We start from the raw sequence: 27,677 nt of genomic DNA on the forward strand, positions 1-27,677 counted from the left end.
TTCAAATAAAGACGTCAAACCACGTTGAGTTGTCCAGTGTATCAACAAACATTAGTTCCTAGGCACAGGAAACAACAAACACTTACGCATATTGGTTTAACATATAAAACAAACTGTATTAAATCATGCCATATTTAACGATTATAATATTACATGAAATAAAGTATTTATTTATTGAATTTAACTATGAAATTAATTGCGTTGTTCTTTTTAATTAAGGCAACTTTGTTACGTCATTTACAGAGTGATTATGAATGACATGTCAACACAACATGCTGCTGGATGACATGAGGTAGTTTATTGTAAACCCTAGTGCTTCTCTTTTTAGTTTATCAAATGAAGTCAAGCAAGATACCTTCGCTGCTCCTTCTGTCCAGACACCTGAAACTGAAAAGGTAAATACGATTGTTTTACATCTTCGATACAAACAATTTCTCTCCAGCACCAATTGTGTTGCCTGTTTTTAACTAAGCAGCATGATGATGCTTGCTGCTCCTTGTCCCATTTTAAGGAGTCGGGGACAAAAGATGCCTCGAGTCAATCAATCAATACTGAAGATAAGTGTGCGACAACCCTCAAGTCAGAAAATAGAGGTGAGTCACATACACACAGCCCTTCACTAGCAAAAAAAAAAGTCAAAAGATTGCAAGATAATTGTTAACAGGAAAAGGTGAAGTCATAACTGATAGGTCTAAAATGAATCCACACAGATATTGAAGAAGATGAAGAATTCAGCACCTCGTTAAGTGTGGGAGACGGACACTACCTGGTGGATTTGGGGAGGTGTGATGATGTTAAAAAAACTGTTAAATTGAACCTTTCTCATTGAAAGAAGACCTGTTATTAAGGTTATGTTGTGTCTTTTCTATCTCCCTCAGCTCATCAGAGTTCATTGTTGATGAAGAGTGCCTCCTTCAGCTGTTGAAGAAGTGCCGGGAATGCAACAGACAGTGTACCGTGGGAAAACGAGTCATAGGACTAAAGCTCATGGTCAACCAGACGTGCTGTTTCTGCAGCAGCAGCTCAAAATGGACTAACCTGCTGGATGATGAGGAAGAAGATTTCCAGATAGAATGAAAAGATACAGCACGTAGACAAAGCAGCTCAGCCAAGCAGTGAGGCTGAGTTGAAATATGCTCCAGTTTTCTTTTTCAACCTCTGACACACTGGACTAAAACTGCTGAACTTCTGCTGCCTTCGTTCAGGTTGGTTATATTAACTCTGGACTCTGTGAAGCTGTGTCAACTACACTGTAAGATGTCACCCTTCTTGTTATAATCACACCCATCAGAACACCATCTGATGCAAGTGAGAGGTTTTGTATTGTTTTCTAAAGGCAGAGATGGTTCACTAAGGAAATATGTTTTATTCTTTGTGTTAAGGTTCTTATTTCAACATGTTAGTATTTTGAAGGTTTCTGTCCTTGAGCCAATATGTAGTTTGACAGTTATCTGCTAAAAAAAAGCAGTATTGAAACGTGTTTTAATGATTCATGTTAGTTGTTAAACTCAATGCAGTCTTTATTAGGATATGCTACGCACGGTGTAATTGTATGCAGGATGCACTATGATGATCAAAGTGCCATAACATCAGAAGCTTGTCTGATTTGCATTGAAATCTCATACAAGAGTAAATGTACTCTGTGCAGCCCGACCAAATTCGGAAAAATTCTATAAATAACTCTGCCCAGCTAATTGAAAATGCATTTAACTCTCTGCAAGGAAACTAAGACAGTAGGAAGGAAGTCATCCTGGCAAAAAGGGAATTAAAGCAGCTGGTGCCCATCAATGGCTTTCCCCCCTGACCTGGCATAACTCAGCAGAACTTATTCCCTCACACTGATCATGTTTCATATTTCTAGCTGTAGGCCCTTAGATGGGATGTCAGCATCCAGATACAAATAGCATGTTGCTTCCAGGTGTAATTGGGGCACAAAGTTTAGGTTAAATACTCAACGTGTTATGAATAAACCATTTCAGTTTTCCTGTCCACATTGTACATCATCTATTCCAGACACCTTGTTTTCTCATTTGATGCACAAGTTTAGCCAAAATAAAATGGCATTCATGTACAGGTAATTGTCTCTAGTCTCTTCAATGTAAGGTTGGATTTGGTCTTTTACCTTTTGAAATTAGAAATGTTCATTCATCGTTATTAAGGGATTTGTTCAGTGACTTTATGTTTTTGGATACTTTGGTCAATTGTATTAGGATCAGCCTTTATCTTCAATAAAATTACTAAAACAGTTACCTGCATATTTGAGGAAGAAAATACAAATGTAACCCTTGAACTTTGACCCGTGTCAGCCAGAAGAGATGAGTGAGCAAACACATTTAATGGAAGATGATGATGGGGAAATGGTGTGCTCATTAGTTACATATCAGTGGACAGTGTTTTAACATCACAGCCTGTTTCTGTTTAAAACTACGATTCCTTTAGTTCTGGCGGAGAGTTAAAAACAATCACAATGGAGGAAAAGACTGATTATCATCGCCCATGGTGATCAGACAGAATTAACCTAGAACACCAGGTTAATTTAAAATCAAACAACATTAAGGTTAACAAATAAATAATCCACAAGCACGGTTAAATCATTGATGATCGGACATTTAAGGGTGAAATGGGAGTTAAAAATCTGTCGGTGTGGGACATTCATAATAACTTTGCATCAAAAGTCCCTATTTGGCAAAAGGAAGAACATTTGAACTAATTTGCTACGAGATCAGCTCACAAAGACCGTTTCAAACATTCTCAGTTATCAAGTACTAAAATCCATGGAAGAAGGGGACTCGGTCCAAGATGTCATTAAGTTCAGGTATAGCAGCTGAGGTGAGAGGAAGTTAGCTAAATAAGCCAATAGCTACATCTTGTCTGAGTGTTCAGTTCATTAATAATCATCAGGACTTGTTCTTACGAGAGTTTCCTCTTCTGTGCAAAGGAAGATGCAGACGTACTGTTCAGCGGCCGGAAAGTCGTACCATTATTTTAGAGAGGCAGAAACAGTCTTTTGCATAATGTTCCTCTGATGTAAATCCAGCTTCAAAGCGTCCTGAGTCTCTGTTCCCTGGTCAGTGCAGATAGCTAGTGTTATTCTGGAAGGAAGCCATCTGGACCCGGCTGCGCAGCCTCTGAACCTCCAGATCCTGGAAGTGATCGTCCTTGTCGTTCTCGATGATGATCTTCTGCAGCTCACCGATCTCACGCTCCATTCTTGAACGCAGCTCTCTCTTCATCTTCAGCAGAGCCTGTGAGAAAATGTGACATTCTTTTCAATTTGGACATTTCAGCTTTGAAGTCACTGCAATAGACATAATAACTTAAAAACTTAAAACCTAAAAACAAAACAAATGTGTGGCTCTTGAGGCGTCTGACAATAGAAATCGGTACAGTTTATTTGTGACCACGGTCATAATTGAAAGGTTTACCTTTTCTTGAGCTTTTTTCCGAACCTGGATGTCCTGCCGCTCCAGAGAGAGCTTTTCAGCTAGTAGTGAAAACTGAAAGAGAGGGGCACATTATAGCTCACCTAGAAATAATGAGTATGTTTTAAACCCATTTTAAAACAGGACCACAGTTAGGCTGACTTCCTGGTTTATATTTAGGTGTGTGTCTTACTTGGTCTTTATAGTAGTTCTCCATGGACTTGATCTGGTCCTGGTGTCGTCTCTGATTCTCCAGACGCTGCTCCCTGGCGAAAGCTTTCTGCTCTCTCAACCGAACCTTCTGTAGCTCCAAGCCCTCCTCAAACAGCTGCCGAAACATCTAAACACACACAACCAAACATCAACAAAAAGACTAATGCCAGATGATCACAGGGTCTGTAATTTATTATCTAACCACGTAACCATACTTATATCTGCTAATAGTAAACAGTTGCTCTGACTTGGTGGCATTTTTAAACACAGTATATAATGAAGGAAACATCTTTTAATAATTGAAAGAAAAGGATGAAGAGATAAACACATTGTAAGTATCTGTTGGTTGTGGTCTTATTCTGTCAGCGGGAGTTCAAAGTGAGTATTGGCCTTCACTACCCACCCTCTCCTCCTCGGTGCGGGCCCTCATGAGGCGGGCCCGGTGTTGGACGTGGTACTCGCTGTGGTACTTCTTGGCACGTGCTATCTGCTGCCTCTGTTCCTTCAGTCTGTTCTGGGTCGACTTCTGCTGCACGACACGCTCTTTGAAGTCCCTCTGGAAGAAAAACAGTTTTAGCTTGTAATGGTTCAGCTTCTTTGAGGTTTTTGGTTTTCCCATTTCCTATTGGCTGACATGGAGCGGCTATATGACCTGTACTGCAGCCAGCCACCAGAGGGCGCTAGAGATACTTTAGCGTCAGTAGTAGTCTATCTTTAGGTAAAGTGTATAGGTATGACAAACACTGCATATCCAGGACAGTGTTACAATAGTTTTTAATTTACAGTGGTAGGGCCAGGGATAATGTCTCACAAGTCTGTAGCTATGTAGATAACATATACATGATTGGAGAACAGTGCAAGAAAGTCAATAAAAGTTCAATGTATTGATCTGTTGATCTACTAGAGTCATCTAAATTGCCATTGTAACTGCATGAGTTTTCTAGATGTGAAAAAGAGCTTTTAAATGTGTTTGTGTTGACGCTCACCAGACGCCTGTTGTGATCCTTCTCTTTGCGAACGATCTCCTGAAGCAGGTCATGTTTCTTTTGCGCTTCCTGAACCTGAAAGATAAGCAGGGATTTTCCACATTCAATCCATCAACCAAATCATATGCTCCAGATTTTAAAGGGCACATCCTGGTCTGGCACCCAGTTCCCAGTCCTACCTGGCTGGAGATCTTGCTGTGTCGCTGGTTCTGAGGGGACGACAGGGCATGGAGTCTGTCCACCTGCTGCATCTGCTGCTCCCACATCCGACCCAGGGCTTGTTGGGAGATGTGAAGGTGGGGCAGCTCCTCCCGAAGCACAGGTAAGAGGTCATTCTCCTTTATCTTCACTGGAGAAAGGAAGAGAAAACACAAACCATAATATTACAACTAAAGTATAAATAGTTGGTCTAAATCTGCAACCTCACAGTAGACTGTCACTAAATCCAAGCCTTTAAAAATGGTAGATTAACATTTAAAGTATCATACAATAATGATTTTTGACATGTCCCTCATAGGTTATCAGAAATGTCCAGTGAATCCTATTTAGAATGACCCTGACTATGACCTCTCAAAGTTAATGGGATTTTACTAAAGTTTTTGATAAATCTAAATGGGAAAGACAGCTCTAACGACATGGTACATAGTAATAACATATTCATATTTTATGTAATGTGAATTGAGCTTACTTTCCCTTTACATTTCGCAAAGACTGTACAGTGTAATAACATTAAAAGGGACCTGGACATAGTTCAGTTTTAAACAAACCATACATGATATTTTAATTTTGAGACAACTTTGTTCAAATAATTAAAAACTGTAGAATACCGTCGAATAGTATTTTAATTGGATTTAATATAACTTACTTTACTATTTACTATGCATCATCTGTGAGAAATAAATACGGTTCTCAGTCATGTTTGGCCGCTTCAAGCACCCGTACCATAACAACACGAATAGACAAGCATCATATTTCAAGTGATTGCAGTGCAGCTACACCAGAGAGAGAGTAGCTGCTGCGGAATCCACCGACAATAACCACACGTACTGACCTTTAAATATATTCAGTCTATGGTACTGACTGGCTAATGTTAGCTGAAGTCGGCGGTGTAATGTTGCATCGTGTGTTGTTCACTAAAGGCATAGTTTGAAGTGGCCGACCTACAGGAGATGGCGGTATGCACGCCTCAAGTTTGGAGAAGTCACGCAGTGTGAAGAAGCAACGCAATGTAATGCTGTGATCGGTTGCAGCAGGTATTAGCCGGCTTCATTTGCCGTCAGACGGCTCTTTAATGTGGCACTACATTCTGTCCACCGAAGAACTTCCGTATACATACGCCAGAGAACGTGTGCTGCAGACTGTATTCCGCTTCCGCTGCTGTTGATTTGCTTGTAAAAACGATGGCGAGTTCACGTGTTTTTCCGTGCTGTGCAGACAATTACGTGTCCTGTCACATCATTTAGCTTTCACCGCGTCACGTTTGAACATATTGTTGAACAGCAGTGGCTTGTAACCTTGGACATTTACAACTCCGCGTTTGCAGTGATCGTTTCTCTGAAGAGGATTCTATAGTACCTCGGTCCAATAGGCAAAATAGAAACTTGCGGAAGCCCACTGCTGTACCAAGGCTACAGGTAAGATGGCGCTGAATGTCCACAAATATACAGAACAACTTACCAAACAACCAGTATAGAAATATTTTTGTTTTGTTTCAATGAGAACCAAAATTGTAGTACAACTGTGCAACACAAACCACATACATTCTGTAAATTATGTATAGGGTAGCGAGTTTGTTTATGATGGAGATGTAGGTCAACATGCTATTTAAAAATGCATAACAAACTAGGACCATTATTGATATATGTAATACTTTAACAGGCATGTACTAACTACACAAAGCACAATACCAGAAAAACATGGGGTCCCCCAATGTAAAACTCATAAGAAGTCACCATTAGAGAGCCACCGGGCCTCCACAATAGATTCACAACTCACTGTTGTTCTCACCAGTCCTGAACAATCCCTCCTCAGACCATCATCATCATCTGGAGCTCACCTTGCCTCACATGCAGCTACATATCAACCAGAGATGAGCTGATTGGTGCTGTCTGCAGTTACCATTTTTACTTTATGGTGACACACAATGTAAAATCTTTTGGCAATAAACACAGAGGTGAACATAAAGTATGTCAACTTTTCCACAAGCGATTAAGGATTTGCTCTCTTGGTTCGATAGTTCTCCATTTGGGAAATTCTTCTTCTGTAGACTTTACTGTTATAATCACTCATTTATAATTTCTTGCATTTGTTGTGTCTTCCTTAGACCAATGACAGCTGATTTCCGGCATAATATTGTATATGGCTAAGTGGCGCTTATGCAAAGAAATACAGACTGGTCTGACAGCAAGGTGAAGCTGTGAAAAATAATCGAAATACAGCTTAAACTGATATTCCTTCCTTGTTTTGGTTCCTTGCTGGTACTCCGGTCTGCTTCTCTAAACTAGATGCACGCTGACTGCCATTTACTGTAGGCACTTTCACACCTGTTTCATGTGGGTCTGCAGGAGATGTGCACAGTTAAAAGGAAGGATTACACACTGGACATATAAGATGGAGCAGGACAGGGGGATATTCTAGTTCCCTGCCATTCTTCTTGACGTACAAGTCATTGTCTGCAGCCAGGGGTTTGAAATGTGTCTGTGTTGTGTGGTATTTTACAGCTGCATGACAGCTCGGCAGTAATGGACGGACCACCAGGCCAGGTCAGAAGCTCAGGTGAGACGTTGAATAATCTTCAACTTTAATGTTCTTTACTATTTGTCTGGTACATTTCTGATGTTCCTCAGCCAGGTGTAGACAGTGTTTATACACTGTTGGCTGCTGATGTAATACAAGTTGTATTGTATTCCAATAGAGAGTTTTTTTTTGTTGGTTTTACTAAGTAGATTATTTACTACAATGGACTAAAAAAGATGCGGTTGACTAACAAAACCAACATTTATTCACAGGCATTCAAGTAAATGTACCTGAGACATGCACTGTAACCACGGAGAAGTAAGTCAAAAAATATCTTTGATCATGAAACACTGATGTGCAAAGTAAACCACATAGCTTTCAATAAAAGGCCGACAGTTCTGTGATACAGTTAATCAATTCAGAGGTTTCATTTACCCCTGCACCACTTTTATACCTTCAGCAATGAATCCGTAGTGACAACATGTTTTCACCTCTAGCCGTGCTGCAACAAGTGTCATAATAATGTATCTCCTTTCATTTTCTTCCCCATAGCAGACCAGATCTGCAGCACATTGTTGATGAAGAGGCCATCCTGCAGCTGATGAAGGAGTGCCCCATGTGCAACAGAAAGTGCCGCTGTATGAAAAAGACTAATGGTCCTTTCTTGATAGTCTACCAAAGCTGTTACTTCTGCCATTATCACGGCAAGTGGGCCAACCAGCCTGAAGTGAGAAATATGAACTTTAAAAAGAAAAGAAAAGCGCGAAAGAAGAGATGTCAGCCAAAGGAGAAGGTGTCCTTAAAGGCTACCGCTCAGTCACCACAGCTTAATAAGACAAACACTTCTGAAGCCTCGGTCTCAGAGTCACCATGACCTCGTACAGACCAGGGGCCTCATTTATAAAGGGATATACGCTCAAAAAATGGCGTACGCCAGTTTCTACGCAATGTTTGCGATTTATAAAATACTAACTTGACGGGAAAATGTGCTGTCCTCCACGCAAACTCTAACCCATGCGTACGCACTAAGCACACAAACGGGAGAGACGAGAAACTGTGACACCGTTGGCAGAAGGAAGCATGGAGAGAAATATGTGGAAATAATACCATAAATAAAATGTTACCTCTCATTTATCAAATATGAAGAATTCATTTTCAAACATTGATTAAAGCCAATCTTAAAATGATTAAACAAACGCCTGTTTGAGACTCCTCAGTGCACACAAAAACATAACTTGGAGAAATAAATAAATACGGATATGCTATTTAAAACCACCTCGAATATGTTGTGTTAATGTTATGAAATGTTTTCTCATAAATGATGCGGTAAGCAGGAGGACAGAATTACGTCTAAACTGACGCCGTTTTGCATTTCTATAGGTTGTAGATACGAGCATGGTTTTATATACTATCACGTTTAATCGTGTTTTATGCCGTTTGCCAAGACTTGATAAGTCGCTCGTAAAACACAGGAGGTATGGAAACTAAGAACACCATATGTGGTAAATTGTACAGCTAATATAACACAACACATTAGTTGTATTTCCTTTAACTGGTGGATTATGGATATATAGTTGCTGATCGACAGCTGGAACACAAACCACCAAATACAACAAAAATAATTCAGATCCAGTCGTCATGACTCCACTCCGGAGGGATTCCCCGATCATTTCTTACAGTTTCTCATCAAGGGGCTCCTGTCCCCGGGACAAACACACTGCCTGAGGAAGGTTATGTGTATTTGTTTTGTCATAAACTTTTTTCGGACCACTTATTTATTTATTTTGGTGACGATCCGACCTCCATGCTGCTACTCTGGTTCAAACTGCATCCACCAAACAATATGATTTATCTCGACCTCCCCACAATAACCAAAATCTGACACGGTGTGAGATGTCTTTTTTAGCTGTTCTATCGTCATTTCCTGCGATCTTCTTCATGCAGTCAGTCCAAATGAATGAATGAATGGGCGTTTCTTTGACTATGTATAGGCATATATGGGCGTTACGAGTCGATTGTGATTTATAAAAGGGAAACAGGCGTAGGGAGTGCCGTACGCACTTCCCTCGCCGGTACGCAAGGTTTTGTGAATCGGAAAATGTATGTACCTATTTTTGTGCTTTGTACTACGTAAGCAACCTTCCTACGTCAATCCTACGCAAGGCGTTATAAATGAGGCCCCTGAAGAGCTACAAGGCAACTCTGTCTAAGATGTAACTGACTCACACGAATCTGAAATTGGATCATTATTATGCTGTGGGAGATGCTTGTTGATGGAAAACTATTCTGTAAACTTTACTTTCTAGCTGAAGCTTTAGTAATAATGTTTAATATGTGCAGTTAGAGTAAAGCAGTAAAAGAAGCGAAAAGCATTGTTTATTCTCCAGTAGTGACAATACTAGTAGTGTGGAAAAATGCATTTAGAATATTAATCAAAATCTAGAATAATAGCCGAAAGGTCCATGTGGTAAATATACAAGTCTAAACCTACTTGATGGAGCTTTCCTGGGGGCCTCCTGCCGTCTCCGTCTCGGTGTGGTTTGTGCTTTACGTTGGGTCTTCGTTCTCTCTGGAGACAGTCTGGACGCGTCCGAAACTTCCCCGAGTATAGCCTCTCTGTACTGGCGCTCCTACACACACACACAGTCACACACATTGACACATTTAAAGGCTAGTAAACTAGGACTAATTGCCCATCAGGTAAAGCAAACAAAAACTTGCAATTTTTTCATTTTTCTCAAAGCTAAAGGACTTTTTGGTAAGGTTAATATCCTTTCTTTGCCGCTCGTAGACTAGTGTGCAAAGCAGAAGTTATTTCTCCTTTCCCATTTTATACCATTTAACATCAGTTGAGGTCATTTGGCGTTAAAGTTAATGTCAGTTTCCATTAGATTAAACAAGTTGCTATTTATATGTTTATCGTGAAAGTAGATTTCTGTTTGAATGCATTCTAAAAGTATTTACCATGTTATGACTATCTGTGTTTTTCTGTAAATACATTAAAACTTTGCACTTATTTTGAACATATGTGATTTCATAAATTGATTTTAGTTCAGAAAGTGCACATGATAAAAGGATTGTGTTTCACCTCTATTGTCTCTAGGTTTTAAACAGTTTTTTTAATAAGGTCATTAACAATGTCTGATTACATAATACTTTGGTTACGGTTACATTGTACTACACATCATACTAATGACTTACAGCTTCCTGAGCTTTGAGGCGTGCCTTGTCTATATCGGCCCGTTCTTTGTCTTCATATCTTTTCAACTCCTCCTCATAGGCCTTATTCTCCAAATACTGAAAGAGAGAGTCCACATTATTTTGTAGGCTCGTGACATGATGAATAGAACCAAAATAAACAAGTTAAGCAAATTAACTTAAATCTGAATATGTGAAAAGCAACATTAAAGAACAACATTTATGAAATTTCTCTCATAATCAGGACATTGAAATTACTTATAAAAATATACACATCTGAGTTCAAATCATTAAGCCAACATTCCAGCAATCTTGTTCATTAGCCATAAACCTCCAAAATATATCCAACTACTCAAAATCAAGCAGCACATCTTCAAATTGCTGAGTAAGAGGACATTTGGCATGCTAGTGTGCCACTAGTTAAGCTACCACATGCCCAGGGTCGCAGACTATGGAAACTTAAAGGGAAAGCACTTTGAAAACAATAACCATGGTAATACCTTGCTCAGTTTTCGGTGAGACGGTGTGTGGTGTAGCTCTCCTCGTCTTGATTGAGCAGAGGCAAGGTTTGTTTGTCTCCCATCATCCAGACTCAAGGCCTCTGCCATGGCAGCTTCCAACTGTCCCTGCAGGGAGCGACGGACCCGCGGAGGGGAGGGGGATAAGGAGCGTGTCCGGGGGGAGGATTCAGTGCCAGGTGCTCCTGAAAATATAACATTTAACAATGGAATAGAATTATTGTAATATTTCCGGCTCTTCAAAGATCATGAAAGAGTTAACTGTGTTAGCCATCATTTGTGTATCTACCCGTTTGCTGTCTGGGAGCCCTGCGGCACTCCATGACGCTGTCACTGTGGTGGGACTGCTTGTCCTCTTCTCTCACGTCACTGGACTCTCCACTGTCCCCCAGAACTCGTTTGAGCATCTACAGGAAAAATGCATGCGTTAAAAAGATAATTAATAACAACATTTGAAAGATGTAAGAATGTCAACCCTCCAAAACATTATTTGTCAAAATGATCACGGTTAGATATTTTCCCCAGATTTTCCTACATAGTTTTAAAATCATGCAGCTAACAATTGCTTAAAAAGTGTGCATGTAGAAAATAAAAAAAACAGGTAAATACAAACACTTAATTAGACACACATGCACAGCAAATTTAATTTTGCTTGGATACAAAACATTTATGAAAATATGATGATATCTTATACAAATGTCACACCTGATCAAGTTCCTCTAATCGATGGGAGAGGTTCTCAGATATGTGATGAAGCTCCTCTTCTGCTTTTTTGTTCCTCTGTCTGCGGTACGACAGAGGCTCCTTCAAATCTTCCTCCTCCAACCTGCTGCTGCTGCTTAGGGAGCAAGTATAGTCAGACAGTCAGGAAAGGGAGCATTAACACATTGTCCCTTCAGTTCAATATTCTGTTGCCTCTTATTGACCTTTGGAAGTCCACTACCTGAGGCCTGTTCGATCCCTGTGATCTATCCTTCTGTCCGCTTGTCTTCGTGTATAACTCAGATCCTCCTCTTCCTCCTCAGTGTCTGGCGGAGAAGGACTTGTGACTACCATCTCATCCTGCAGGGTGAGGAAGAGCACATCTGGCTTGGTGCGGAACAAAACCCTCCTGGGACCCCCGTTAGTGGGCTGAAATTAGACAAAAAGAGATTCCTTAGTTGGTTTACAAAAAGTTACAGAAAGAGGGAAACTAACATAAAGGTGTGGCATTTGTTTATAAAAATGAATAAATCCCTCTTAATAACATGGACACATGGCACAGAATGGGCTTGTCAGTCTTGGATAAACAAGAATGTGACAGATAAGCCTTCACTAACAAATGTCCTATTTTATGTTACAATAAAGTATGATTTTTGCTCAGAGCCCCTTTAAAGAAAGACTGCAAATGAGCCATTGAAGAAAAGAGTTCCCAGTTTTGCAGGTAATATTCAGTGTTTATTTCATTATAGAAATTCCACCAGATTGCATTTACCAGCATATAATGTATATCAATATGTCAGTTTAACCTCCTAATAAAAAGAGCAACCAGCATAACACACACACAGGTCCAAACCCAACCTTCACCCGTGCTGTTTATAAGGGTTTCTGGAGATGACACAATGCTTACAATAAAAAAAGATCCAAACATTTCTGCATGGGTTTGAGGTTTCTGTAAAAATGAATACAAGGGCTTGTTGCTTTCTCACCTCTAGTGTCTCCCCCTGCACCTCTGTCCTGGCTCTGTGCTGACTGGACTCACTTGCAGCTAGACATTGAGAAAAACATTTCATTAAGAATAAAGTTACACTTGTTAGCCCTCACACATGCATATCAGATAAACGGTGATTTACCAGTTGGTAAGGAGATCCACTGTCGACTCAAATATTCTGTCATAATTTATAATCCAATGAAGTTATACCCGGCAGGAGGAAAAGGCAACAGTATATGCTACATATCATTTGTTTGCATCATCTGAGAGCTGGGAATCTGAAGATAAACTTCGTCCGATGCTCGTGTGTACCAAGTTGGAGCACCTTAAAAAAATGTCATGCTGGGATTTGGTGTTTAAAACCTTTTCATTTGGAGAGCTAATGTATAGCATTTTTGCAATTTTCTGAAATCTGTCCTGAAACTCCCTTATTGTCAATATATCTAGAACAGCCATGCACCCTTTGAATAATAAATGTCTGAACCGGGAGATTTTTTACATTTTGATCTGAATTTAATATGAAGGTACATTTGTTTTACTCACCAGGAGAGTGGGAAGTAGGAGGAGAATGTAGCCCATTGGTAACAACTGTCTCAGCCTCTGGTTTAGCTTCAGGCTGTGTGAGAAGGATGGTGAGAAATATAGCTTTATTGTCCACAAGGGGGAACATTGGTCTCAACAAACACAAGAAACAGGAACAAAGAAAAGCAGACAAGTAGTAGTAAAAACAAAACACACAGACAAGGTCATATCACAATTGTCTGTAGCATTAAACAAATTAATTAAAAACATTATTGGCACTTGGAATAGAGAACTGGCTGAGGAGAGGATGGGAGCTTTGAACTATGATACTGACTGCATTCTTCGTCCTTTCCATCAAAAGAATAAAGAGTCGAGAGCTTTTAGGGTTTGCCAACTATTTTGCTTGCTATTGACACAATCCTCAAACATTTTCTTAGAACTAGAGGTTTAGATGACCATTTCAGACTAGCAGGTAGACGAAGAGATAAAACACTCAATAGTTTTGTTCACAAGTTTTTTAAAAGAGCAAGAAAAAATACTTGGTGAATAGGAGCAGGCCCTAGGTTAAGCTGTTATTGTGTGTGTGTGTGTGTGTGTGTGTGTGTGTGTGTGTGTGAGCAGCCACACAACCTCAGGATCTTGTGCATGCCAAGACCTGAGCGTGCTAAGGAGAGTCAGATTGCCAATAGTTTCAGTAAATTCCTTAAAAGGTAATAAATATGTGTATGTCTGTCAGAACTTCGTCAACAACTCGTCACTTAAATTTGGTAATCCAATTTGTGTCAGTAACATTTGTTTCATTAATACAATAGATGTTCAGCAAACTATTTGTGGTTTAGTCTGCTGTATGACAAAGACCCAAGTTCACCTGCATAAATGCAGTTCAAAAGACTGTTGCTAAGCTGTTCAAAGCTTTGGTTAGGTTAAGGGTTTGGTTTAGGTACATAAAACAGTCTGGAAAAAAACTTGGCTGAGGCTTAGTTATCCAAAGTGAGGGTGTGGTTGGTCATGGCTGTAGGGCGGTACAGGAGTTGACCCATAAAGCAAGCCTTATTATAGAAATGTGACACTTCCAAGCTAAAGGACAGCAGACATTCAATATACTTCTCCTTAGGATGTTTGGTAACTGATCCTGAGTACAGTATCCAGTCAGTCAGGAATTCTGAGAAGTTAAACACATAGGCTTATTGCTGAAGAAACTCCAAGTCTCAGCCATTTTGGATGAGTATGCTTTTCCTTTCCTATATTATCCTCAAATCACCAAAATAAGAAGTGTCAGGGTGAAAGTGAGTTTAAAAGAGAGACAGTGTTGCATTGCTGGCACTAGACAAACATATCTCTTGCCTCTAGAACTTCAGGACGATAACGTTTGCATGTCCTTTCATTGCATTCAAATCATAGGTAAAATGTAAACGCTTATCATACTGAATCATAAGGCTACCTCTGTGGTGACAGCAGCAGCTTCCTCCCCTGCAGGCCCTTGGCTGGGACCGGCAGCTGTGGGGGACTGGCTGGGTGAGTGAGGGTCTGTGTCCGGTCTGTGGGAGGTGTTGCTCTGGGTGGGCGGCTGCAGGGCGATGGCTGAGGGCAGAGCGCCAGTCAATGGAGCGTCCTGCGTGTCCAGAGGAACAGAGGTGGGATCTGGAAGGAAGGGTAGGCAAGCCTTGTTGATTAATCGTGAGGTTTATTAAAGGTCACCTATTATGCAAAATCCACTTTTCCATTTCTTTTATACATAAACACATGTCCCCTCTGTGTAAAGAGATTCTGAAAGTTTCAGGAAAAAAGACTCGCCCTTTTATAAATACCTGTCTGAAAATGAGCTGATCAGATTTTGGCCATTTTATGATGTCATAACGTTTTTTTGGCTTGTGTAACCATTAGCCAATCACCAACCAAGGTAACACCCGCCAACCTTATCATCTGAATCTCCTCCTAGAGCACCATTGTGTTCTTTTTAAACAAATATCTCGCGCTGGGAGTGGCTCCTTATTTTCATCTAAAGTAACAGACAGAGAATCAGCACTTTTGAAACAGAGGGGTTTATGGGATGCTACAATGATCTGTTTGGTATTTCAAGCCAAACACTTCAGAGACATGTTTTGTATATATCTGAGACCTATAATATATTGATGAAAAACAGTATAATAGGGGACCTTTAAGAGTCATAACACTCCCAAAGAAATATAAATATTCCTCTATGGTAATATTTATATCTCAGATTGCTGAAAACGTCAGCTTGATAACAAATTGTGACAGGGAAGACAAATAACTGTAATCGTATTGGATTATGTCGACAAGGTTATGCTTTGTCTGCCAAACACTGATTGCTGATGCTAAATTGTATCAGAATATATGTGTGGTTTGCAGTGAAGCCACGCAACTGGTTAGGTCACTACTGTATACTGTGACAACTACAGGTAAACACACTATTATAAAATGTAATAAAAAACCAGAAATGTGTGCATAAAACAACTTATGTTCTCTCAAATGCCTAAACAATTTTCAAACAGAAATGCATTTTGAAAAATCTTTAACTAAGGCAACAATGAACTCCTCACAAATCTTAATGCAACAGTAGAAATGTAGAAATATAGACAGTAAGTAATTTGCCGAAAAACACATGAATTGAGGTAAAGACGGGCAGCGTTTGAGTGTCTCACCGTCTTGTTTGGCTGTGAATGTGCGTGCCGAGACTCCCAGCCCAATGAGCTCACTGGCTGATCCCGCCTCCTCAGCATTCCAGGTATGGAGGGAATGTTTACTGGAATACACAGCGGACCTAAACGATACAACATAATAATATGGTTTGTTGTGATATGGGATTAGATATTTATTCGCAAAAATACTACATAGTAAAAGGATATGACCTACAACTGTTCTTCAAATTGACATATTCTTGATAACAGAATTTAACGAGTACTTAGGACCAAAGAGATGATAATAATTAGACTTGCGTGTTAAACCGTGAGTTTTCCAGATCTGAGCCTTGTCATTGAGCCAGAATGAGTCATGGCAGAGCTGCTGTTATGAGCCATATAACATGCTTGTCCACAGATATTGAAATCCTCACAGCAGGAACATCTACACACTGATTATGTTAAAAGCTGCATTGTGCTACTGGGATATAATCAGTGTTTTTTTTGGCACTCCCAGTACAACGGTTTTATATTTGAATAGCTCTTACTGTCTCCAAAAAAATGTATGTAATAGTGTATGAATAGAAAGAATACACCAGCAGTGCCATAACCTGCACCCGACACATAAAACTAGAATTACTGCCCCGCGGTTGTATGCCTCCTCCTATCAGACTAGTTGCAGTTTACATCCATGTCTGTTCAAAATGTATTTTATTTTTTATGAAAGAATATATGCGTGTAAAATTGTCAGAATGAGCATTTGTATTTGTATATATATATATATATATATATATATATATATATATATATATAGTCTGAAAGCATTTGACGAAAGCATGTACTGTTATTAAACTGAACCTTTCTTTTTTGATCTGGGGCCTCCGCGGCTCCGTCTCTATGATCTCTGTCATATGGTAATTTGTCTCTCTGCCAGAGGGTGCGGACTAAAGTTACCCGCTCCGGCTCTAATATTTACACTACAGCTCCAATGTTTGCCTAATTGTCTGTTGAGTCAACAGGATACGCAGCCAGAATTGTCTCCTAAGCTGATGATGGTTGAAGTCATGTGGAGCAAACCTGACTGTCATCTTTTTTTTTTAAATGGAAGAGCTCAAACAAAACAGAAGATTTGGTATTTTTTCATTTGTTTGAGAGTTTTCTTTGTCCTACCATGCTTGGCCTTTTCTTAATTTAAGAGCAAGGTTGTGTGGGCTGTTGCAAGTTTGAGTCTGAGAAACACATTTATCACATTTGGTCCACTCTCTCTGTCTACTGTCAATTAGTTTAAAAAAAGGCATTTTAATATGAATAGGAAATGCTTTTTTTGTTATGAATATCTAGATGTTATGACTATTTTCATCAGAAAATGTTTTAATAAAGACATATAATATAAATATTAGTATATTTATATAAATATTGTTAGTATCAAACTACTTTTACAAGATTTTAAAACTTTGCACTCCCTTCTTAACTTCCTTTCAATAATTACCTTTAGCATTTCAAAATAATATATAACATACCGACTGACTTTGTCAACTAGTTAACATTTTACCATGAATAAAATGTATCATTTATATAAATTCACAATTGATCTCCAAAATCAACATGTGTGCACTAGTGTTTGCAGTGCAAGTAAAAAAAGCTCTTACTCTCCACTGGAAGACAACGAGGCTCCCTCCAGTTTAGTTTCTTTTTGCGCTGGGGCATCACAGCTGGTAGGCTCTTTGGCTTCAACAGGGACATCCTCATTGAGACTGTCAATCAGTTCCTCTGGAAAAAAGATGAACTATACAAATGACCCAGAGGGAGAGACAGAAAACTACAAAAAAACTGAAGAAAAAACACAGAACCAACAACAAAGAGAAAGCAAAACTTGGGATTACAAAATCAATGTCTGAATAATTTTAAAGAGGAACTAAAAACACATGACCTTTAATTCAACATTCTGAGTGACAACATGTCTGTTTTCCTTAAGCTCACACTTCAAAACGATAAAGATCTAAGAGACTGATAAACAACTCAGACCATCTTGTGGGTTTGAGCACAAAAGTAAATTCAGAAGCGAAATACAGGAACAACTAGGCCTAACTAAGCGGAGTACTAAAAGTTGAAGCACAACTTGTCATTGTTAGACACTAATGAAAGGCACAACACTGAACCAATGTGACAACGGCTTAGATTATTAAACTCTTCAGCCCCAGTAAACTGACCACCAAGAGCTTCTCTTGTACTGAACCAATTTCATTATTACAAATGCAGGACGTTTGATTAGGCCTTTCAGGCTCCGTTTACACGGAGACGGAACGGGTGTTATCCGCTACAGTTCTCTATCGTATGGACGGTTCGTTCACACGAGGCCGTAACGGAACCGCGGAAACGGAGCCCTCAAACGATAAACGATAAGGTGGGTAGAAAACTCTGCCGTGCGGGGGGGTCTGCTGGAGGCTCCTGCTGGGTGCACTGTCCTGCGAGATACCGGGACCTGGCTCGAAACACTTGGACCACTGTTGTTGTTGTTGTTGTTGAGGGGGTGAGCAGGAGAGGTGGGGAGAGGCGGGGCTATGGCGTATCGGGCGTACACACGGAGCCGTTTGACTCCCCAGAGCGTTCCGTCCGCAGATCTACCCGTTATCGTTTGAGGGCTCCGTTTCCGCGGTTCCGTTACGACCTCGTGTGAACTAACCGTCCATACGATAGAGAACTGTAGCGGATACAACCCGTTCCATCTTCCGTAGATCTGGACGGAAGACTTTTTTGATATCGAATTCGGTTCGTTTTCGGTTAAACGGAGCCTCAGACACTCACATCATTTGTAAGTGCAGACAAAGTCATTAACTACTATTAGCCGTTTGGCAGCGGTCAGGGGACAGCCCACTCACACAAAGGCATGCTCAGTTCTGCACAATGAAAAGAGTCGACTGTTCCCTTTAAAATCCTGCACCAGCTGGTCCTAAACTGGGTTCAGGATACATTATGTCCTGTTCATACAGAAGGGCAAACAGGCAGTCTCACCGGAGACTGTGACTGTCAGTAAAAAATCAAACCTTTTTTTTTGTTTTTTTTTCAAGGAAACTGGAAATACCAGATCCTTAAAGGTGGGGTAGGTAATTTTGGAGAAACCAGCTCGAGTGCGCTAGAATTTGAAAAAAATCTGCCACTTCCTTACAGAGCCCCTCCTCCAATACACACGAGCGCGCACATGACCAATGAGCGCACGAGATAAGTCTGTGCACAGATGGAAGGCTGACAGGCAGGTAGGCCATCCAGTTATTTTAGCCGGGCCGGCTAAAATGATTGGTCGTGCTTTTTACAGTACTACGGCTTCCACAGATGACATTTTTTTATGGATTTTTTGTCAAAGCACTTAAGATATTCATTGCTATCGGGATGTTAAGAGCATTCCATGGAATATAACAAAAAGTGTATCTCGAGCCGGTTTCTCAAACTTACCTACCCTACCTTTAAGGCAGAAGTTGGAATATGATTAGAGGACTGATGTCACTTATAATCTAATGTTTTTTCAAGAAAACATACTTAAATGTGTGTGTTTTGTCCAAGGCAAAAATATGCAGTTTACTGTCATAGAGGAGTATGGAAACCAGAAAGCATCCACATTAAAGAAGCTGGAATACGATTATTTTTGACATTTTGAAGATAAAATACCAATCTATGAGATAAAAATAAAAATGTGTAAGATAAAAATCTGTCAAGTTGATGAAGGAAAAGTGAGAAATGAATGTGACTACCTCCATTCTGTGACTCCTCGCTTATCTCCTCCTTGAGATATTCCAGGAGGCCATCAAAAATTTCCAGGAGGTTCTCGGTTGAATCTTTGTCCCCTCTGACAACATTTTCTCCTGCAAACACACAGCAATTATCAGTATTACTTTCAGTACTTTTGCAGAAGAAAAGGGTCGATTGTTAAAGTGACCTTGTGTTTTGGTTTACCCCTTCAGAACAGAAGGATATGGGGTCATGCAGCCAAAAATAAAGTGACTTGAAAGTAAGATTTTCTACCATCTGAAGTATGTAGCAGTTCATTTTAGATGTTCTTATTTTATACATGCCTTAATAATTACTGTTGCAAAGAGTGAAAGTGCATTATACCTGTAATGTGTGAGAGGCTGATCTGAAGGTAATCCAGGGAGAGTGAATCGATTACAGACTGAACGTTATGGGCTTCATCCTCTTGACTGCATGGCGCTGCAATGTAATCTAAACAAATATATACACATAGACAAATGTTAAAGGAGAGGTGTCATGGCCATTTCCACTGATCATAATTCCATTGTTGAGGTCTAGAATAGATTTATACTGTGCATTTTTCCAAACTCACATTGGTTTCTCATACAGCATCTCTGTAAACTACTTGTATTCACTGAATTTCACTCTCTGCCTTTAACGGCTCGTTGTAGCTCCAATAGCTCCAGCCCCCACCCTCCCTGTGAGCACAGTGTGCTCTGATTGGTCGGGACGTTGTGAATCGCGGTGAGCTCCGTGAAGGTGTTGTTTCCTTGTTTAGGATACATAGCGAAACACAGCCAAACTCATCCTGAGCACACACAAAGTCACAGCCGAAGTAAAAACAATAAGTGTGGCTTGATATTGAGTAAGAAAAAGGTTGATAAACGCTGTGAGAATGGGTCTGCAGAGAGAATGTTGCCGCGGTCCCAACTGTCTGTTATCAGCCTGCAGCCAGGGAGGAGAAATCAGCAGAGCTGCCTGTGTGTGAGGAAGTCCGTGGATTGGTCAATTTGGACCAATCAGCGGGGGCTTAACGTAACGGCTCCGCGGACGTAACGTAACGGCTCCACGGATTGGTCCATTTCGTTCCGGGTACGGCATGACATCATGCCGTACCCGGAAGAATCAAATGGACAATGACGTATCTCCAACGAGGCGTTTTGGGGAGGTATTTTCTGTGTTAGAGTTTTACTCGCTACAGGGTGTACTTTGAGGGTTTTGACTCTGCACACCGTTTACATGCATAAAAACCTTCATAACACACAAGGGGACGGGTAATAACCGGAAAAGCATGACACCTCTCCAAAGCATGTATGAGACCAGAGAAACAGTGGAATCCACACAACCGTACAGCAACATGCATACACACTTCCTTGAATACATTGGGCTTTTACTTCCTGTACTTAACAAGGCAGGAAAGAGCTCAGCAACCTTAACGGGCCGTCTCCACGGCAGCGTTAAAAAATCTTGAAACGCTTCTGCCCATTCACTTTGAATGGGGTGACGTCACTTTTTTTCGCTTTCGCCGAAATGCATTGTGGGCAGGCGAGCGGAGATTCTCAGGATTTTCAAGATCCAAAGTTGAACAATGTTCAACTTTTGAGGCTGAGGTGGAAGCGTCAGCCAATCAAATCCCGTGTACGCAAATCTGACAGTTCAAGCTCTAGCCAATCAAACGGCGTGTATGCTGGGAGAGAAATACCGCAGGTCATTTCCTCATATTCCAAAAAATGGAGGAGAAATTAGCGGTAGCGAATCAATCACCCGGTGCTTTATGACCAGACCTACCGGGATATAAACCGGAGGAGCCAGGCATGGAGGGAGGTGGCAGAGACAGTGGTAGGTTTTCGCCTGTTTTGGGGAGTTTATATCCAGTTTACTTCGGGCTTTTTTGCTTCGTATGTCGCGGGCGGGAGATTCATGTGATTGGTTGCTCGCAAAAAATCCTCAAGCTTCAGATACGCCCACCTCCAAGATTTTTTTAACGCTGCCGTGGAGACGGCCCGTAACAGTCTCATGATGGCATATGTAATGGTCTCAGGAAGCATTCCTCACATACTAAGCACACTCAGGAGATCATGCACTGGACTAAAACCTCACAGCTTGTACAAGCCTACACTGGCCTTGTGATTAAAATGTATATGCATCGTTTGGTCTAAAAGTAATATTTATTTTCATCAGATTTCAATCGATTATCTTTTGCTATATACATTAATAATCATTTGCTTAATAAAGCTTGTTAGGTCAGTCTCACCAGCACGTCAAATGCTTTAGAAATTCAGTATATTATCCAATTAGACAGCAATTCATCACAAATAAGCTGTAAACGGTCAATAGTTGTAATTCTACTCAAGAAAAAATGAACAAAAAAAATCAAAATAGGTGCCAATTATTTTTTTAACCAATTGTGTCGACATTTGGTTGATCTGCAGCTTGCTCTTACCTGGAACCTTCTCCCCCAAGATGTTTTCGTACAGAGCAATGAAAACATTTGCATCACAGTCCGTCAGTTTCCTCAGCCTTAGGTTTATGGCACACTTGCTGAGGAGATCATTTGCCACCTCTACCCAATCTGTAGAAAGAAAAGCAAAAGTCTTGTTCATCACCAACAATCAAGTCCTTAAACAGACATTTGGATTTAATATCTAGAAAGTCTTCCTATAACTATAGAGAATAGGGTTACATGTACCATGTATAAAGAGCCAGTTTATCAAATCAAAGTTTATTTATATAGCCTAATATCACAAAACATGTTGGTCTCAGTGGGCTTCACAGATTAACAAACATTAATGTCAGTGCTAAAAGATAAATACAATTACAAGAACATAATAAAAAGACAAGATAGAATGTAAAATACAATTAAAATAGATACAAATAAAAAGGAAATCTAAATACAATCAAAATGCCAAAAGGAAAGTCTTCAGCAAAACAGTCTTTAAAGTTTGGACACTGTCTGCCTCCCCAATAAAAACAGGACGTTGTTTCCAAAGAAAGTGAGACGGTTAGCTGAATGGCTCATTATTGTGACATTCACTTGTTATTTATTTATTTATAAAAGCAGGATCAGTACCTCCTCTAGGGGTGATACTATTAATCATGAATGCCCATCCGCGGCAAACTTAAGTTTGAGAGCGGGGAGTCATCTCTCCCCGTCTTAAAGACAATATCTACCTTACTACTAATCTTACACTCATTTTCATCAAGGTACTGTTAGTTGTTTGGGTTATTTTACTAATGTATTTTGAATCTAATGATAAAGATGAACTGAAAACGCTACCGTTAAAAAGTCTAACGTTACCGGTGGATGACATACATTACGTTTTTAACTAATTATAACGATGGCCGTGGATTTGGGATGCTAAAACAACAAGCAAAGTATAGTCTGACACTTTTAAGTCACCTCTGGTAGGTTTTGACACAACTTTACCGGCTGAGTTGTCTCTAAAGTAGCTAGCTGCCCGTTGCTACTTGCTTGCTAACGGGAATATCACCAGAGAACACTAAACTGTGATACTTAAACAAAACTGTAATTCATCTCTAAAGAATATGTGTGTTCATGTAATGACAGGCTTGGTGACAGTAGCAAAGCAACACAAACCTAGCAGCTAATGTTAGCAGAAACATAACGATACGTGTCGCTAGCTTTCCCCCGGACGGGAGCACAGAGCCTCGGCTGCCTTACCTCTCTCTCCCTCCTGGGTGCCCATGAAACGGCTGTCGATGCGAGGCAGTTGGAGCTCAAAATCTACCCACTAGCAGGAAAAAAGTCGTATCATTCAAAGCTCCGTCCTGACAACAGATGGGGTCACAGTTTCGGTGTTTGTTGTGGGTTTCAGTAACATGGAGAAGGAACTACCGTCTCATTTAAAATTGAAGTCTTGTCTGATTGGACGTTACGCTCGGTCTTTGTTTCCGGAAGTGCCCTCTGATGGGTGCGTACCGCCCTCTGCTGGTAACACTGGGTAAAGCGTTATAACGAGTGAAACAATTGTAGTATAGTAGTCATGGGCGTGACTGTTAGAAAAATCGGTGGGGACAATTTCGCCACATTTCAGTATAGCAGAAGACAAAAGACGTCCCTCCCCTGTTTGTTGAACCTCGAGCACCTACATGATGACAAACCAATGCATAGACCTCTGGACCACCAATATGTTTTTAAAACAATGAACGCCCAACCATAGGTCTGTGATGTGATTTGGAGTGAATTTGTACCATTATAACCACAACGAGCTAACAACTATGGAGGATAGCACATAAGAAAAACATAAATACAGGAATAAATAAATCTGGAAAAAATAAATGAATGTATACATTAAATAATACAACTTGAGAATAAAACAGAACACACATTATTATATATCTTTAATGTATTTCTACATTTATTTTCACTTAAATGTATATATTTATTAATTTTCACACAATGTGGTTTTGCTTGGTAGCCTTGTATTCTGTGGATACGACAACATTTATAACAAATGTACTTTCAATTGCTCTGAAAGTTTCAACAAGTGCACGTGTCTTTAACAATATTTTTGAGTTGCCATCATATTTTATTTTACTTCCTCTGACCAGTCCCATTTTTATTTGGAAGCTTTGTGTCAAGTTTTACACAGTGGAAGGAGAAACACAGTGACTCTTCTCTCTTCAATACATATTTTATAAGCTTACAACACCGGAAATTATGGCGTATTCCTGTTCTGTATAAACTGAAATCCCCTGAGACAAAAGTACAATTTGTGATATTGGGCTAAATAAATAAACTTTGATTGACTTTGATTGATGGAATTGGCACAAGACGTACACTTCACTTCAGAGCTCTCAAGAGCCAGATATACATGTTTATTAGCATAAAAAATGGTGTTGCTATTAAAGGTTTTGTCACTATCTACTCAGTAACAGGAGTTTAAGGTGTGATTTTTAACAGGTTTGAGAACACATTTAACAAGCAGCACAATACACACTAGGATAAATCAACATGATAACTGCATGGCTGGGATTGAACCCACCACCTTCTGACTTAAAGACAGCACAGCCGTATGATGGGCTGTTGTTCAGAAATGATGAAGTCATAGCCGGAATGTCCCAATCGACATGATGATAAGCACTTCATCCTGCAGCTTATCGATCACAATCTTGTGGGCTTTGGTTCTCATGAGTTATAGAGCCATCACTTTTTCACAGATCCAGAATCTTTGCAGTTCACATTGTACATCATTCCAGTTGTTTTCCTTTTCAAAAAACCTTATTTCTACACAATCTTCATCTTTTCCTTCATGTTTGTTGGGCTCCCCATCTTGCCAATAGCTGAAACCAAACCACAAATAATGTGTTCTTAACAGAAAGCACAAACAAATAAGCATGTAATCAAATTAAACCTCATTTGTGACAGTAAAAGATGATGTACACCTGGAAACATTTAGTCACAAATTCAAAGAAATGACTGAACTGAAGAGTTATTTTTCCTACAATGAGTGAACAACTGAACCTTGTCTCCAGTGCAGTCCCATCCACCCATCTCCAAGTCCCATTTGACTCTCTGTCAGTAAGTCCAATCCATGTGGCCTGTTTGAAGCGCCTCGCAAATTCCTTTTTTACAGTAAGAGAAAGAGACCATAATAAACATATATAAAATATAAACAATCCTCCACCTTGGCGAGGACCCTCATTTGTCTCAGAGACAGATTTCATGCTCTTACACACCTGTTCATCTTTGCTGTTGATAATGATCAGGTCTGCATTTCTTTGCTGACAGTCGTCTCTACTCTCCTGCCAGGACTTTCGAATAGCAGAAATGTAATAGAAACTGTGGTTGAAATACACCCATCCTTGTTGGGAGTAATGATCTAACAAGATAACACATTTGAAGAAAAACTGTCAAATCAGAGTGAAACAAATGAGTGAAGATACATTTAGAAAACCTTTGTATGATATATTTTTGTTTCCATGTTGCAAAGCTGTATAATAAGTCTCATTCTCAATACTTACCAAAAGTACTCAGCTTCCTCTTTAAATCTTCTCCCTCAAATTCTTGCATTCCTCGACCATAACTATCTGAAAGAGAAGGAAGATAATGTCTGTGTTACTGCAGTAAACACAGAGGTTAGGGTCTCATGGAAAACTTAAAAAATGTCAGATCACTCACAGAAAGAAAGACGCAGGGAAATGTTGAGAGCAGCTTGCAGGACACACAGGAGTCCGAAGCTAACCAAAACCAGTCTCATGAGTTTGGTCTCTGTGCAGAAAACAGACATACACATGCAACATTACCAGGACTATTAGACAGCCAGGCTTGATATTGGGTTACTTAAACCATTTTTATTAATGTACATGGATGAAATAGATTAAAAATAACTTCATATTTAGTTTGTAGCCTATTTACGGAATTTCTTCTAAGCAAAACCCCACCTGATTCTGATAAACAGGAACACAAATACTTTATGATACTGTTAGACAACCTCAAAAGTTACTTACTCCTGGACAAAGCATCAGGGATGTCTTCATAGTCCAAAGTCATCTCTGCCTTACAATACAAACTCCAAAATATTTGACCCTCCAAAGTATGACAAACGTGTGAAACGTGTTTCCAGAGAGCTGCAGCGAGGTGTCAGCTGCCTCTTCTTCTTCTTTATTTTTGATGACCACAACTTTACACTTATCTTCTGTGTGTTTATGCAACTTACATTATTATAACCACTTCCTCGTTTCTTGCAAACTCAAGACTGTTTCCACCATAGATTCGTATCAAGTAAAAAATAAATAGGTCATCAAGGTCATCAGGAAGCATAAACGCCCACATTGTTCAGGCTTTGAAACAACACTTAACTGTAATTCATAAAAAAAAGCTAAATGTGGCAATTTGAAGTATTACAATTAATTTCTTAATTTTTGTTAAACTTGTATACAAGAACATCATTTCGTTATGCTTGGGAATTGTAAACAGGTTATTTCTACAGTAATGTTGGGCATTTAAACATTGGTTTTATGGAGATTGACTTGCTTTTAGAGCCAGCATAAAGTCGCTGTTTGAAAAACGTCATACTATTAATGAACATTTGATTAATACACCAAGTATTAATGTGTGAAATCCTAAAGAAATATTTCTTACTATTTAACCTAAAGGGAGCTTTAAAGTTAATGACTTCAACATTTGCTTTAAGTAAACACCCTAGTCCAAACTAACTAAAATAAAGTCAAATGAATAAAACACAAAGGAAGCAAAACATGAAAACAGTGCTCAGTACAGAAGAAGATATTTTTTATAACAATAACGTATTATACTTAAATATATTATTACAAATGAACTTGAGACTAAGATATTGATTTTGTCCATGCTTGTCTACATTGTTTTTCATGTTTATTTAAAACTGAAACTCCAAATTGTTTGACGAGGATTTCTGTCTTACCAGGCGCTGCAGCAGGCACCTTGAAGTCTTCAACAGAGCGGCGGGATGCAGCATTCCTGGCTGAAACATCTTCAAAGTTTTCGTATATCGAGGAGAGCTCATGTTCTTCTTCAAGGGAAACCATCTCTTTAGTTTGGCCTCTGCAGAGTGATGATGGTGTTTTCTTTAAATGGCACTTAGTTATGATCTTACTTTATTTTATGACTTTCTCAGCATACACCCAACATTCTCTCACACCCTCTACTTCCTCATTTTTGAGTAATTTGCCTTTGTTCCTCCAATCATAACTAGCTGCTTTTAATGATGCTCAATTTGTAACCTGTGCAGATCCTACTTTTAAAAAAAAATTAAATTATGACTTGGCTTTACTTTAATGAAGCATGATATTGATCTTTTAAAAATATTAATTCCAATTTGAAATCTAATTTTTCTGATATAAAAACCATCAATTTTGGCATGAAACTAAAAGTCAGTTGAAAAAAACTCAAGTAATACAATCAACAAAGTATTGTGTTTAGTTCCCTGTATTTTGCCTGTGACTTTAACATTAGATAATGGGGTTATGCTGCATCTCATAAAATGCAGCACTGCACTTTGTCAAGGTCC

The 27,677-nt window shown here is 39.6% G+C and overlaps 2 protein-coding genes across 6 annotated transcripts; both read right to left on the minus strand.

The window, feature by feature from the left end:
* Positions 1 to 2,314: 2,314 nt before the first annotated feature.
* On the minus strand, positions 2,315 to 23,561 carry LOC117481461 (centrosomal protein of 95 kDa-like). Of its 3 annotated transcripts, none has more exons than XM_034129149.1 (21): positions 23,351 to 23,561; positions 22,112 to 22,240; positions 20,032 to 20,139; positions 19,671 to 19,781; positions 17,574 to 17,694; positions 15,949 to 16,067; positions 14,727 to 14,926; positions 13,307 to 13,379; positions 12,762 to 12,820; positions 12,017 to 12,204; positions 11,779 to 11,905; positions 11,363 to 11,480; positions 11,056 to 11,258; positions 10,559 to 10,654; positions 9,849 to 9,987; positions 4,801 to 4,970; positions 4,622 to 4,696; positions 4,039 to 4,191; positions 3,616 to 3,762; positions 3,426 to 3,497; positions 2,315 to 3,245 (listed from the first exon to the last, which is right to left on the minus strand). In XM_034129149.1, the coding sequence occupies exons 1-21, from the start codon at positions 23,373 to 23,375 to the stop codon at positions 3,069 to 3,071; spliced, it is 2,610 nt and encodes an 869-aa protein (XP_033985040.1). In that variant the 5' UTR covers positions 23,376 to 23,561; the 3' UTR covers positions 2,315 to 3,068. The 3 variants fall into 3 exon arrangements, with proteins under 3 accessions (XP_033985040.1, XP_033985038.1, XP_033985037.1); XM_034129147.1 differs by having other exon boundaries at positions 11,779 to 11,908; XM_034129146.1 differs by having other exon boundaries at positions 11,779 to 11,911.
* Positions 23,562 to 24,074: 513 nt separating this feature from the next.
* Positions 24,075 to 27,338, minus strand: LOC117481466 (CD209 antigen-like protein E). Of its 3 annotated transcripts, none has more exons than XM_034129156.1 (6): positions 27,072 to 27,338; positions 25,811 to 25,900; positions 25,654 to 25,719; positions 25,369 to 25,511; positions 25,135 to 25,254; positions 24,075 to 24,972 (listed from the first exon to the last, which is right to left on the minus strand). In XM_034129156.1, the coding sequence occupies exons 1-6, from the start codon at positions 27,193 to 27,195 to the stop codon at positions 24,940 to 24,942; spliced, it is 576 nt and encodes a 191-aa protein (XP_033985047.1). In that variant the 5' UTR covers positions 27,196 to 27,338; the 3' UTR covers positions 24,075 to 24,939. The 3 variants fall into 3 exon arrangements, with proteins under 3 accessions (XP_033985047.1, XP_033985045.1, XP_033985046.1); XM_034129154.1 differs by having other exon boundaries at positions 25,154 to 25,254; positions 27,072 to 27,327; XM_034129155.1 differs by lacking the exon at positions 27,072 to 27,338 and adding an exon at positions 26,140 to 26,376 and having other exon boundaries at positions 25,154 to 25,254.
* Positions 27,339 to 27,677: the final 339 nt, after the last annotated feature.

The sequence above is a fragment of the Trematomus bernacchii genome, unplaced genomic scaffold (assembly GCF_902827165.1).
Source record: "Trematomus bernacchii unplaced genomic scaffold, fTreBer1.1, whole genome shotgun sequence".
Classification (NCBI taxonomy): domain Eukaryota; kingdom Metazoa; phylum Chordata; class Actinopteri; order Perciformes; family Nototheniidae; genus Trematomus; species Trematomus bernacchii.

Excerpts from the sequence above, each read along its gene's own strand:
- LOC117481466 (XM_034129154.1), bottom strand. The coding sequence starts at position 27,195 with ATGGTTTCCCTTGAAGAAGAACATGAGCTCTCCTCGATATACGAAAAC. Across the intron at positions 25,901-27,071 it reads GGTGCCTGCTGCAGCGCCTG|AGACCAAACTCATGAGACTG; the intron begins GTAAGACAGAAA and ends TTTTCTGCACAG. Across the intron at positions 25,255-25,368 it reads TCAACAGCAAAGATGAACAG|GAATTTGCGAGGCGCTTCAA; the intron begins GTGTGTAAGAGC and ends ACTGTAAAAAAG.
- LOC117481461 (XM_034129146.1), bottom strand. The coding sequence starts at position 23,375 with ATGGGCACCCAGGAGGGAGAGAGAG. Across the intron at positions 22,241-23,350 it reads CACCCAGGAGGGAGAGAGAG|ATTGGGTAGAGGTGGCAAAT; the intron begins GTAAGGCAGCCG and ends TTCTTTCTACAG. Across the intron at positions 11,259-11,362 it reads GGCTCCCAGACAGCAAACGG|GAGCACCTGGCACTGAATCC; the intron begins GTAGATACACAA and ends TTATATTTTCAG.